We start from the raw sequence: 13,636 nt of genomic DNA on the forward strand, positions 1-13,636 counted from the left end.
AATAAAATTTCTTCAATAAAGAAGTTTATGTTTTTTTAGTGAGTTTGAGTAATTGTGTTGAATAAGTTTAATGAATTTCTAAAATCGGATAAGTGTTATATGGAAACTTGATGAGTAAATGCCCGAGAGAATTCTTTTGAAAATGGTTAAAATTGGTAAATCAGAATGTCCTTGAGCATAAGTGATAGAAGGTCTCGCTAAAGCATTAACACTATTGTTAGCTTGATACCGAGTAAAAACAACATGAAAGTTGTTGTGAATTGTGAGAATAAAACTGTTAACACAGAAAAACAGTATTGTTCTGCGCAATTTATTAGAAAATGGAAAGACCAAGTTTATAGACTTAACAATACAACTGATTACCTAGAATGTAGGAAACTGACTCACACTAACAACACATCCTAAATGTGAGTAAGAAAATAGGAATTGAAAGCAACACTAATTAATAATAAAAACTGACAGTGAAATAATTCTAAACTCAAACATGACTTATTCAACAATTCTTCCCTTAAACTGCATGATCCTTGTAACAGTTTATCTCAGACCCATCAATCATTCCTAGAGCACTTAACAGATGTTGGAATTCTTCAACTTTAAGTGGCTTTATCATGATGTCTGCTAACTGATCTCTTGTACTACAATAATTTAGCTCAATAACACCATCATTACATAGATTTCTCAATAAATGAAACCGAACATCAATATGTTTACTTCTTCCATGCAAAACTGGGTTTTTGGATAATTTAATTGTTGAGACATTATCATAAAACACCACAGTAGCTCCTTCTTGACAATGACTTAGATATTCCAAAATTCTTCTCAGCCAAACACATTGACAAGCATATAACGCAGCTACTATAAACTCTGTTTCTGTTGTGGATAAGCTAACAACCTGTTGTTTCTTTTTTTTTTTGACTAACAACCTGTTGTTTCTTTGACACCCACGAAATCACACCACCTCCCAGCAAAAAAGCATAACCCGAGGTGATCTTCCTATCATCAAGGTCTCCTGCATAACCATTGTTGGTATAAGCAATTAATTTTTTATTTCCTCCAGCCTTATAGAAAATTCTCGGATTTTGGGTGCCTTGTAGATATCTCAAAATTCGCTTTGTTGCCAAGAAATGACTCTCCTTTGGCTCTTCCATAAAGCGACTTATCAAACTGACAGAATATGCAATATCTGATCTTGTAGTCGTGAGGTACATAAGACTTCCCACAAGTTGTTTGAATAGAGTCGTATCAACCTTCACTCTTCTGTTTTCTTTTAGTAATTTGTTTCCTGAAGCTATAGGACTCTTCACGGGATTACAATTAGACATGTCAAATTTGTTTAACATATCCTAAATATATTTCTTTTGCCCAACGAAGATACCATTGCAACCTTGTAAAACTTCAATGCCTAAAAAATATCTCATCTTGCCTAAGTCAGTCATTGCAAATTCTTTCATCATCATAGTTTTGAACTCTTGAAACATTGACATATCATTACCGGTATATATAAGATCATCTACATAAACACACAATTAAAATTTCACCTTTCTCTTTCTTCTTCATAAATAAAGTGTGTTCATGTGAACATTTCATAAACTCATTGGCTGCAAGATAAGATTCCAACTTGCTGTACCAGGCTCTAAGAACCTGCTTAAGGCCATGCAAGGCCTTCTTAAGCTTGTATACTTGATGCTCACATCCTTGAAATACATAACCTGGTGGCTGCTCTAGGTAGATTTTCGTTGATTGCTCCATGTAAGAAAGCTAATTTAATATCAAGTTGATGAATACCCCACCGTTTTGTAGCTGCTAATGCAACAACAATTTTGATGGTTTCAAGATGAATGATCGACGCAAATATCTCAGTATAATCTATGCCTTCCTCTTGAGTGTAGCCTTTTGATACGAGTCTAGCCTTGAATTTGTCAATCTCCCCTATCTCCTTCAGCTTAGTTTTGAAAAACCACTTGACTCCTATACAACTTTGCAATTTGGTGGTGGATCAATTAGCTCTCTTGTAGCATTCCTTCGAATTGCTTGAATTTCAGTATCCATTGCATCCATTCAATGCTGAATTTTGTATGCTTGTTTATATGTAAGTGGATTTGATCCTGCAAACATGGAAAAATTAATTGCATCTTCCTCAATTCAATCATCACTACTAACATAATCTTTCATCCATATTGGTGGTCTTCTAATCCTCCCTTCAGCTCGATTTTTCGAAGCTCTTGAAATGGTGGAATCCAACCTATTTGGAGTTGATTTTGGTGTTGCATCACTTGTAGTTGTTGTTGTATCATTATAATTTTTTGGACTATCTCATTATCTTTTTGACTAGATTCTTCCAAAGGATCCAACTCCTTTGTATAAAGTATAATGTTTGTTGCTTTTTCTTCACCCCAATCCCAGTTAGCACCCTCCTGGAATTTAACATCTCTACTGATCCAAATTTTCTTCTTGATTGGATCGTAAAGTTTATAGGCCTTAGACTCCTCACTTACACCCAACAACACACATTTGATACTTCTATCATCAAGTTTGCTCCTTTTCATATCAGGTACATGAACATATCCAATGCTGCCAAAGATTCTAAAATATGAAACAGATGCCAAAAATTATATATATATATATATATATATTATTTATTTATTCTCTAATTTTAAACTAACCCTAGAATCCTTTAGCACAATTTTTAACTAGCACCAAGGTAGTCGTTTGTATTCCTAGAACCCTTAATTTTATGGTTGATTGTGAATAATGATTTAATCAAAATCCGTTTATCAGTATTGTTATGCCGAGAGGATTAAGTTTTTAGAAAAAACTTCTTAAATCCCTGACATGTGTTTTGTGGGATTGGAAGGATATTACATAAGGTTGATTTAATGTTTTACTAAGATTATAGTACAAATGAAACAACTTATAAAGAATAATCAACCTTGTTATTATACAGAGAAGTGTGGAGAAAGTCTTAAGTTGTTGAAAGAGAGGTTGACAACCTCACTTGTGTTAGTTTTACTATAACTATAGAAACGATATGGAGTTTACTAAAAAACCAATGACTTATACTTCACTTCAATTTAAAATTCATGATGGGAATTATCCCACGTATAACCTGAAGCTTGCAATAATGATTTTTTGTTTTGAAGATTTAGAGGCGTTACTTATATTTATGCATATTCTTAATGTTAAACAATCATAGAAGCCTTAAATACCTATTTGATGAGAAATATTTTGAACAGTAGGCATATAATAAGGATAAGGATGCTCAAGGATTTGTATTTCACACTATAATATCACGGGAAAAGAGAATATAGTGGAGGACGCGCCAAGTAAAATGAATGTTTTGACATCATTAGTATAAATGGCTAGTATACAAAAGTTATGAGATATGTTTTGATATCTACATTTGACTATGGAGAACACACCAAGAGCTTTGAAGTTGAGAATGATTATTTTGAATAGGTTATCCATACACTTCCTCATTTTTTTATTAAATGTCGCTTTGAGAAAAAACTTTGTACTAAATTATAATGATGTCAGATTTATGTTTTTAAAAAACCTATGAATATGTTATCCATACATATGCATATATATTAGAAAAAAGTTAAATAAGTTGGTCTATATATGCATGTATATTAGAAAAAAAATACTAAATAGGTTGGCCTAAATATTCATATATAGGCCGACCTATAAAACTTCTTAAGTAATATGAGTTAATTGAAAACCTTAATGAGAAAGAGACCTTTAAATAGACTTTCATGTCAGCCCAGACTTTTAAAAAAGGCCAGGTCAGACTAAAAAAGAGAGTCTATAATAAATCATAGGCCATACTCAAATCTTATAAATTTATTGTAGATCAGACTCAGATCTTCTAAAGCTTAAACTATTTCTATCCCTACGTGCTAAGAGTCAATTAAAAAGAGAATAATTAAGCATACATTGTGACAAGGGAAGTATGGAAAAAAACCCGGCTCACCTAAGGGTTCGGCTAAGCACCCGGTTCATTTCTAAGCCGATCCTCGGCGGCCCGGTTGATTGCTAAGCCGAAGTGTATTTGTTGGCACTTAGCACAAAGGTTGTGATTCTGACTGTCTGAGACGTATATACATGCAGAACGAGCAGCGAGAGAGCGAGTGAAAGAGAGAAATAGCGCACATTTAGGGTCTTGGTCTTCCCCAATACGATATCCCAAGGTGAGTGAATGAGTGCGTAATCCACTGATTTCATCCCATTTGATTTTCTTCTCCGAGTTGCAACTACGCAGTTGAATTCGGAGCTCTCTCTAAACCCGAAATTTCATCTCGTAAATGACGATAACGACGACGAAAATTGTGTGTGAGATAGAAGTGTTTTTGTCATTTGCAGGGAGCGAGTGTGAGAAATTTAGAGAGAGAGGGTTGAGAGATTCACGAAGAAGAGTTCGAGAGATTTTTTTTCCTATTTATTTTTCATGTTTTAGGGTTTTCACTCTCTCTGTAGCTTTAGATTGCGTTTCTTTGATCCCAATTGAATTTTTTCATGGAGCAGCGAAAGCTTATGGTTAGTTATGCATGTTGAATTGAAAATCCTGTTCTTGAAAATCTTGCTTCGAAAAAATTACGAATTTAACTTTTTGTGCTCATGAGAATTGTATCTTAGGTTACGGGTATCCCGTGGGACGTTGATAATGAGGGCTTGAAAGAATATATGAGCAAATTTGGTGACCTAGAAGATTGTTATGTTATAAAGGTTAGCTATTGCTTTCGGTTATTTTTTTCCTGTTATTCTTGAGGAAGACCTAGAAAAACTATAAGAGAAGTCATTAAGAAAGATCTCGAGATTAACGATTTGGATAGAAGCATGGTTCTTGATAGAACATTATGGCGAAAGTTGATCCATATAGCTGATTCCACTTAGTGGGATAAGGTTTGATTCTGATGTTGTATCTCTTGCTTCCTTTTCATATTTAATTTATGATTTGCTGTGGTACTACATTTTCATGCTCCAAGCTCCATTATTCAAGTGTTTTGGAGAGAAAATGTGACTGCCTTATACTGCAATGATTTAGTGATTTTCATGTAATGCTAAATTTCATACTTGCTTTCAAGTTTTAGAGAGGCAAATTTTAATCTATTTATGTTTGTATTTTAGGAGCGGTCAACTGGCCGGTCTCGCGGTTTTGGATATGTTACATTTACATCAGTGGATGATGCTAAGGTAATTGTTCTACACACAAAAACACACCTAGCTATTAGCTGGTATTATTTGAGAAGGTAGCTTGAATATGCTAAATCCTAAGTTGCATCACATCTAAATGCAGAATGTGCTATCCAGTGAACACATTCTGGGCAATAGGATGCTGGAAGTCAAAGTGGCCACACCAAAGGTTTTAAGACGTATACTATAAAATTATGATTATTAACTTCTAGTCTACTCATTAATGGTATACTTATAAGTTATATGGAATATTGTGACGGTGTTGTGGATTGTACTATTGATTCTTGGCATGCTTTCCTTTTAAATTAAAGGAGGAGATGAGGGCACTCAAAAAGGTTTCCAGAATCTTTGTGGCAAGGATTGCCCCATCAGTAACAGAAGCAGTTTTTAGGAGGTATATTGAGGGTGATATCATCATTAAAGTAATTGGGAGATTTTCTTTGTTGTGGACGTAGTCTCATTCTCTTATATAAATTTCTGAAGCTGTGGAAATGGATGCATTATTTACTATTTTAATATATTTCTTTCTCTCTTCCCCCCTTTGCAGTCATTTTGAGAAATACGGTGATATAATAGATTTGTTTATGCCAAAGGTACTTTCCTCACTTTGATGGTCAAACATGCGGAGTCAAATGCTGCTGGCTTGTTTTATGCATTCTTTGTATGTGATATAACATAATGTTGATTGCAGTTGTTAGCTATATGATTACATTGCATTAGTATGCATATACGTATATTATATAATGTTTATTGACATTTATTTATTTTTATTCTTAACATATTATTTATTTCCAACAGGGTCGAGGATCTAAACCACATCGAGGAATTGGTTTTATCACTTTTGCAAGTGCAGGTTTGGCCATCATTATTTGTCTGTGCTACAATTATCTGCATATTGTAACTTATGTATTTGTCTGAGGCAACTATCCTTGAATTTTATTGAATAATAATACCGTGATAATATTGGCAAAAGACAGTTTTGTGAGCTCTTCTGTGTTCTGAGATAGGGCTGCTATACCTTTTTCTCAATATAAATAAATAAAACAAAGGGTGTATCATTAAATATTCCAGCATCTGTTTTCACTGGACCTGAAATTGTTGTTACATACATACACATGTATGATGTATCTAGTATTGAACCTTATATATTTTTTTGTGGGACATATTGTTGGTTCTTAGAACTGTAAGTATGGGGTACTTGGTTAAATTGTTCTCTGTATTGTTCTTAAGAATCAGTAATTTCACTCTGCATTTGGAATATTGGTATTTCATATATAAATCTTTTCTGACCATTTCTTTATAAAAGTTTGCCTATTTATTAAAAGTTATGGGGGTAACTTTCTCTAAGCTTTCTTGATTACAGAAGAATTGTGAATGTCTTCTGTTTTTGGTTTTTATATTTTGCTCCCCCCTCCCTGGTTCATGATATTAATTTTGAAATCAAATAGAAAATGACACGATGTATCAATTTCTGTAAGCCTATAACAACGATATTTGTGTTGCAGATTCTGTAGAGAGCTTGATGAAAGAAATCCATGAACTGGGAGGATCTGATTTGGTGGTTGATCGAGCAACACCTAAGGCAATATTGTTTAGAGCTTATTCATTCTTCATTGCATTTTCTATTGAAGTAATTATATGTTTGTAGCAGCCATGGATTGCCCGTAAAAGCATGGCTATATGCTCACAATATAAAGCTACTCGGCCTAATAGTTCAAAACAAGTGGTTAATAACTTTTAGGCAGTGTTGTAAAATGGCCAAATGGCGTGGCAATTTTTTTGACAACTGCCATAGGCGGTTTGTGAAGGGATGTCTGCAATGGTGGTGCCATAGGACCCAATGGCAATGGCATGTTTATACAGAGGATTTTTTGCCGTCCATAATCTGCTATTGACAGTATTGATATTAAGTGAAAAAGAAAATGGAAAAAAGTTAATTCATATGGAAAGATAGATAGTCAAGGTTTTTAAAAAGGATAAGTATTTTAAAATGAAAATTATGGAAATATTTGGTGGAAGATATGGATCCTTATCTTGATGAGATAAAGTCGAAGAATTAGAAACCACGGTGTACAAATAAATGCCGAGGGAAATTGAAACACTAACATACTAAGAGTCAATAGTATAGTTTATATTTTATCACTAGGTCAGTTTCTCTTCTTACTCTGGGCATACATTTGGTGCTTCCCCTCTTATGATTATGTCATTTGGTGCTTCCCCTCTTATGATTATGTCATTTGTATGCATATCTTCTATTTGATTTGTCTGGTTCTGTCTCATACCAGCTAGCTTTCGGACAATTTGTTACAGCCTGCTGCTAACTATCTATTAACCTGGATTTTTAGGAAATAATTTATTTATTTCACTGTCGTCGCCATAAGTAAGTTATGAGTTCACAGTTTAATCTATTTGATCAAATCATGGATATTTAATGCATATGCTCTATGTCCAGATTGATGGAAAATGATGAATTAGGATGAATTGGAATTGAACCATTAAATGTTTAGTGCTCTATAGGTTGGATTCTCTAAAATAGGATAAAAAGAAATTGAACATGATGGAATGGATTCCATTCCATCCAACATCCCACCTTTCCCCCTCCAATTTGGATGAAATTAAGCAATTTTTCAAGTTCTATCTTTAAAATATCTCAACAATGAAAAGACAAGTTTATTTTGTTTTGTTCCACTACTGTACTAACCCTTCCGTTCCACTCCTCTACTATCACTTCACTTCCTGTTAGATATCTAAGCATATAGCCATAATGCATATTTTACAAGGATACTAAATGGCCTGCCTGATATGAAAAAATTGTGAATAATAATTAATAATGATTTGGTTGCAAGTGTTTTCCAACATCCAGAAGCAGGACCATATTAGCCTAAAGGGACTAGATTTACTTCAAACTAACTTAAGGGACTGAAATTGTGTATAGTCCAAACTAAAGGTGCCGGAAGTGTAATTAACATCAACTTAAAACCAATTTTTTTATAACAAAAATAACCTTTTTCAGGTGTGTTGTGAGTGACTCCTTGTTTGTATGTAAATTCAATTAAAACCAACTCACAAATATTATGTAGGAATACAAAGGCTTTCACTTTCCATTGCACAGGGGGTTATATATGAATGGCAAACCAAAACTAGAAATTGTTTCTAGCTTCATAATTATCTTTATTTTTTAAAAATTTCAAAGTTTGTAGTTTAGCCTTTGGTCTTTACCAATTATTGTTTCTTCACTTGTAAATATCTTCATTTATTTTATTGTTGTGTTTCCTGCTTGCTTGAGAGCATTATGTTACAGTTTGTTATTGTTGATTATCTATGACTCACTGGCACTTCATTTTTCCTCCCGTGTCATACTTGACATGCTCCAATATGCTGCCGGCAAATCAGATACTTTAATTATAAGTAAATTCCAAAATGTTCTCAATACGGCATCAACAAGCACCCGGCATGCCATTGATGTGTTTCACTCTTATTGTGAATATATTAATATTAGTTTTCATTTTCACCCATAAGCATTAGTTTGATGATGGAGAGATACCCGATCATACATGTCTTTTGTTATGACTTTTGTTAATAAGATGTTATGTTATTTTGGCAGGAAGATGATTTCAAGCCAATTGGCAGAACCAGAACGTCACAAGGAGGATATGGTGCATATAATAATGCTTATATTTCTGCACCAACTAGATATGAAGCACTTGGTGCTCCGACTATGTATGACCATCCCAGTTCAATTTATGGAAGTAAGCATGGAAACATAGATATTAAATTAAAATTATTAATTCTTAAACAGACATTAAATTAAAATCATTAATTCTTGAAAGTTTCTGCATACTGACTGCTTTAAACTGTAAATTAGGGGGAGAGCCTGTTCGTGGAATGAGCAAAAAGATTTTTGTTGGCCATCTTCCCCCGGAGGCAACCACAGAGGATCTTCGCCTGTATTTTGGAAGATTTGGCCATATATTAGATGTTTATATTCCTAGGGTAAGATATCAAATAAAAGATATACAAGTGTTAAATGCTGGCTAACCCATCTGTCTATTTTTATCCAGGATGTCAATAAATCTGGTCATAGAGGCTTTGGTTTTGTGACTTTTGCGGACTATGGTGTTGCAGATCATGTCTCTCAAAGATCTCATGAAATTTGTGGACATCAGGTACTTCAATTTGGATTTTCTTCGGAAACTTGACTTACCATGCATTCCTTATTTCATATAAACTTATATACAATTGTGTGTGTGTGAATCTTTGATTTAGTAATGATTTTATTTCTTTGCATTATGCTCCTGCAGGTTGCCATAGATTCAGCTGCACCTCTTGATGATGCAGGGCCTAGTGGCAATACTATGGTGACTAGTATGGATTCTTTCAGGGCATATGGCGCTCCTGCGAGGCCATATTTTGATCATAGTCCTGCGAGGCCATATTTTGATCAAAGTTCTGCAAGGCCTTATTTTGATCGAAGTTCTATAAGGCCTTATTTTGATCAAAGTTCTATAAGGCCTTATTTTGATCGAAGTTCTGTAAGGCCTTATGTTGATCAAAGTCCCGTGAGGCCTTATGGGAGGATGTACGATAACTTGGATCTCGACAAGGTGAGTATAGACTATATATCTTCATTATTATTATTTGCATTGCTGAGAAAATCTGAGAAATTAATAGAAAGCTGAAGAAAACCGGCGAGATTTGAGAGAATCTGAAATTTGTATTTTCTGAACTCTGAAGACTTAGCTTGCAACTGATTAAAATTCCTAGTATAGTATTTTTAGATCAAGTTGATAGTCATAGTTAACTGTTAGACTGTTACTGAAAAAAATCTGATTACTAAGCTACAATAAGCTCATCATAACACATTAAGTGCAGTTGATTATTGGCCCGGTTTGCTCCTATGAGCCAGAGACTCATTTTGCTAACAGAAACAGGAGAAATACAATTAAATAACATAAAATACTAATTGACAGATATACTTATGATACACGTGAATGATTTTATAACTGGTAAGAAATGGTAAATTAGGTTGTATATCAAGAATTTGCCCATTTTATATATTTTTTGGAATCTACTAGACCCTTAATATGTGTTGTTTCCCATCGTGCTCATTTTGCAAGTGAACGAAAATGCTTGTGTTTTTAATCAATATGAGAAAGATGGGGGAAATAGTTTTTTTGAAGCGTTTCTTGGATTTGATGTAAATGAATAGACAATACAAAATATTGGAATACCGAGTCTAGTTGCATGCTTCTTGCTTTCGGCTATTTATTAAGGAGTTCTAGCAATCCACTCTAAATTTTGTGGGTCTCACTAAATTATGTATGTTATATGGTGGGATCCATATGGATTTAACCAATAAAAAGCATGTATTGCTGCTAACATTACTGTTCATATTTATTTCTCAGTGGGGTTATGGAGTTGCTAGTAGAAGACCATCAAGAGCAGATTGGAGGTATAGACCATACTAGGATAGCATGTTGCCACATAAGCTTTCCAATTTTCCAAATGCTACTATGGGTCTCAGGAATTGATGTGAAGGTCTTTATCAAGATGGTTTTAAAGTATCATCAACACTTAGAGTTGGATTTTACATGATGCACTAATTCAGATTAATTCTTTTTTGCCCACTGAACTTTAATCTTGTATTCACTTGTAATAGTCAATATGATTAAATTATAAATTTTGAAAGGCATGTTTTTGTTATAAGAACTCTTGGCCTATCATTTTGAAAGTTGTGTTTATGCCAGTTCAATATATTTCAATTTATACTCGCATTGTGTTGTGGTTAGTGTCAGTACTCAGTGGCATACCTTAAGAATTTGTAGAACACATTTTAAATATATTAATTTCAAAGAAAACTGGTCGCAGTGGCTAGAGATACACTTTCCTTTCATGTGGCTATGGTCTATGGCAGCACATTGTCAAAACACCTGCTGCTAGACTTGTTCTGTGTCTCGATCAACGAACAACAAGGTGCGTCCTTGCACATCCTCGAAAACATGTTTGTCTATGAAGAGTCAAAATATTTAAAGAAAGTTTTGATCGCATAAATCACTGAGCTTTATATATACAAATAGCACAACTAGGTACAAAGAATGATGTATTGTTGGGGTTTCTAACACATGCCAATTACATCAATGGGCACTAAGATAATGTAGAGTATTCTTTTATAACCTGGTACAAACCTCAATGATTTCATGGCATGTACAACGAATAGGTCACTGAGTTTGGCTACTGAAGCAGCTGCTTAGAGACCTTATCTGGACATATTTAGGGAATGAAAATACTTTGCAAATCTTGGAAGTGTGATGTTCCTGTTGTACAGGTACTAAGCTTCTCATACTTTCTGCTTTCAACTGCGCCCTTCTAAGCTTTTTCAGAATCTTATCCATCGTTGAAGATCTTTTCTTCTCCAATTTCATCTGTGTCAACATTATCATGAATTCATGATCAGAAAGATATCACAACTGCCCCTGCTGTTGTTATATAGGGTGAAACCTCCTTTAATAAGCTTATATCTTGCTTGTAATCACATGATAATTCGAATACTACTATTTTGTGTCTAATTCTCCACACTAGATATACTTGATACGAGAAACTAAAGTAGACAAGTTGTAATGAAAAAATACCTCGAGTTTCCGCATTGCAGCTTCAGCTTTTGCTTTCTGCAAATTCTCCCAAGCAGCGATTTTGGCTTCCTCTCTCCGTAACCTGCGTCAAAGAAAGAAACTCCCGGATGAATGAATCATTAATGGTGATCTAAGGAACAGAAAGCATAATGAGACCTACTTGGAAGTGTCCAAGGTTGATTCTTCAATATCCCAATCTGAAACTTGAACACTATTCTCTCTCAATTCTGATCTATGCATTAAGTCATTTTTGATCGATTTGGTTCCATGTCTCTTGGATCCCCTCATAACAGTAGCTTCACTGTCAACCTCCACATCTCTGACTTCTAGTTTAGGATAATAGCAATCTTCTTGATCTATGGCCGAAGTGGCAGAAGATTTCGGAGATGAATCTACATCATTCTCAGTTTCTGTAGGACTCATTTGAGTACCTTTATCATATCTTGGAACAAGAGATCTCTCACTTTCCTCATTTCCATCATGTTCCTCATAATGGCGAACAGAAACAGCAACAGGTGCCAACACTCCTGTTGAAAAAGGTGAGCTAACCATTAAATTCCTCACAACAAAACCTTGTCTCAGTTGTTGCGCCAAAGGTGAATAGTTTGAGTAACAAGCCACTCCAGGAGGAAGAGGAGGAACAATTGGACCACTTATTGACTTGGGTCTTCGTTGTTGAAGCTGTTGTTGTGTACGTGAGTTTCTTCTGCTATCAGCATATGATGCTGAAACTGGACTACAAATCCATCTCTCAGCTTCATCCCATTTCGATGGCATTGTTCTTCCACCACTGAAAGGTGTTAAACCTGACATAGTGTGTCTTCTACTGCCGTTGTCGTTTGTTTGCTTTGATACTCTCTCTGAGCTCCATCCCTTGTTGTTCTCATACCTTCTTGTTCTCTCTCTGTAATACGGTGCTCCTGGACTTGGAAAAGAACCCATATTGTTTGAGGAAACAGAAGAAGAATCCTTGTTTATGGCACTCACTGTGTTAGAGAGTTCCATTTGATTACCGAGCCACAATAATCGCAGTACTAAAAAGGAAATTTCTCAACATGTTTTGGCCCTACCTATTCTTTTTATAAATATTTTGTTATACAAATACTAGTAATTAAGGGTTATATTAATTATGGGATAGAGACAGAGACCAAAACTTTCTACTTATTAAAACACTTTCACTATCTCTTACTTTACCAATAGAGTCTCACTAAATCTAGAATGGATTGATATATTTAGAGGTAACAATCAGACATTCTCCAAAAAACTCACAAATAAATGGGATGAATATAATCGAAGGAGCGGATCTAGGGTGGGTGGGGTAACTCAGCTGACCCTTGTTAGTTGGGTTAAGAGAACTGTTGGTTTAGAGTTTAACTCCTGATAGCGGAACGTTGCAGACATATTAGAAGTTGGTCTATGATTTAACTCCTGACAGCCGAACGTAGCGGACATATTAAAAGATGCAGGGCTAGAATGTTGATCCCCCTAAAAAAAATGCGAGTATACAGCGGAACATAGTGGATATATTAGAAGATGCGAGGCCAGAACGTTCATCCTCCTTGAAAAAAATGAGTATATGGCCGGACGAGTCTGTTTTGCCACCGGATTACTACTTTTTTTTTTCTTACTTTGTGTTACCTGATATATCCATCATAGTGTACTTAAATCTGATCAGATTCGTTGTACAAAAAAGAAACAGTGAAAGATTTTGACCGGTCATGAGGCGTGACACAAACAAAATTAAGTAGTAGTGGTTATGCAAAAGGACAAAGTAAAAGGGAGTGACAAATAGTGATTTGAGTATTATATGTAAAAAA

General features: G+C 34.7%; 2 protein-coding genes across 7 annotated transcripts; one reads left to right on the forward strand and one right to left on the reverse strand.

Annotated features, from left to right (window-relative positions):
- The first annotated feature begins 4,037 nt into the window (after positions 1-4,037).
- On the forward strand, positions 4,038-10,899 carry LOC131639479 (heterogeneous nuclear ribonucleoprotein 1-like). Of its 6 annotated transcripts, none has more exons than XM_058909975.1 (13): positions 4,040-4,533; positions 4,633-4,722; positions 5,125-5,190; positions 5,294-5,359; positions 5,502-5,584; positions 5,738-5,783; positions 5,989-6,043; positions 6,696-6,772; positions 8,795-8,939; positions 9,056-9,183; positions 9,252-9,356; positions 9,492-9,794; positions 10,596-10,899. In XM_058909975.1, exons 1-13 carry the CDS (start codon positions 4,513-4,515, stop codon positions 10,656-10,658), a joined length of 1,248 nt encoding a protein of 415 aa, XP_058765958.1. In that variant the 5' UTR covers positions 4,040-4,512; the 3' UTR covers positions 10,659-10,899. The 6 variants fall into 6 exon arrangements, with proteins under 6 accessions (XP_058765962.1, XP_058765958.1, XP_058765980.1 ...); XM_058909991.1 differs by having other exon boundaries at positions 4,053-4,533; positions 4,633-4,899; XM_058909997.1 differs by having other exon boundaries at positions 4,051-4,899; positions 5,294-5,416.
- A 314-nt stretch (positions 10,900-11,213) lies between these two features.
- On the reverse strand, positions 11,214-13,409 carry LOC131639514 (uncharacterized). The gene is made up of 3 exons (XM_058910005.1): positions 11,980-13,409; positions 11,820-11,901; positions 11,214-11,612 (listed from the first exon to the last, which is right to left on the reverse strand). The coding sequence occupies exons 1-3, from the start codon at positions 12,822-12,824 to the stop codon at positions 11,409-11,411; spliced, it is 1,131 nt and encodes a 376-aa protein (XP_058765988.1). The 5' UTR covers positions 12,825-13,409; the 3' UTR covers positions 11,214-11,408.
- Positions 13,410-13,636: the final 227 nt, after the last annotated feature.

This window comes from Vicia villosa, linkage group LG1, assembly GCF_029867415.1.
Source record: "Vicia villosa cultivar HV-30 ecotype Madison, WI linkage group LG1, Vvil1.0, whole genome shotgun sequence".
Taxonomy (NCBI): Eukaryota; Viridiplantae; Streptophyta; class Magnoliopsida; order Fabales; family Fabaceae; genus Vicia; species Vicia villosa.

Bases quoted from the DNA above. Each gene is read 5' to 3' on its own strand.
- LOC131639514 (XM_058910005.1), bottom strand. From the start codon at position 12,824: ATGGAACTCTCTAACACAGTGAGTGCCATAAACAAGGATTCTTCTTCT. The intron at 11,902-11,979 runs GTAGGTCTCATT...TCTTTGACGCAG, and splicing joins TCAACCTTGGACACTTCCAA to GTTACGGAGAGAGGAAGCCA. The intron at 11,613-11,819 runs GTATTTTTTCAT...ATGTTGACACAG, and splicing joins CTGCAATGCGGAAACTCGAG to ATGAAATTGGAGAAGAAAAG.
- LOC131639479 (XM_058909975.1), top strand. From the start codon at position 4,513: ATGGAGCAGCGAAAGCTTATG. The intron at 5,784-5,988 runs GTACTTTCCTCA...TATTTCCAACAG, and splicing joins TAGATTTGTTTATGCCAAAG to GGTCGAGGATCTAAACCACA. The intron at 8,940-9,055 runs GTAAGCATGGAA...ACTGTAAATTAG, and splicing joins TCCCAGTTCAATTTATGGAA to GGGGAGAGCCTGTTCGTGGA.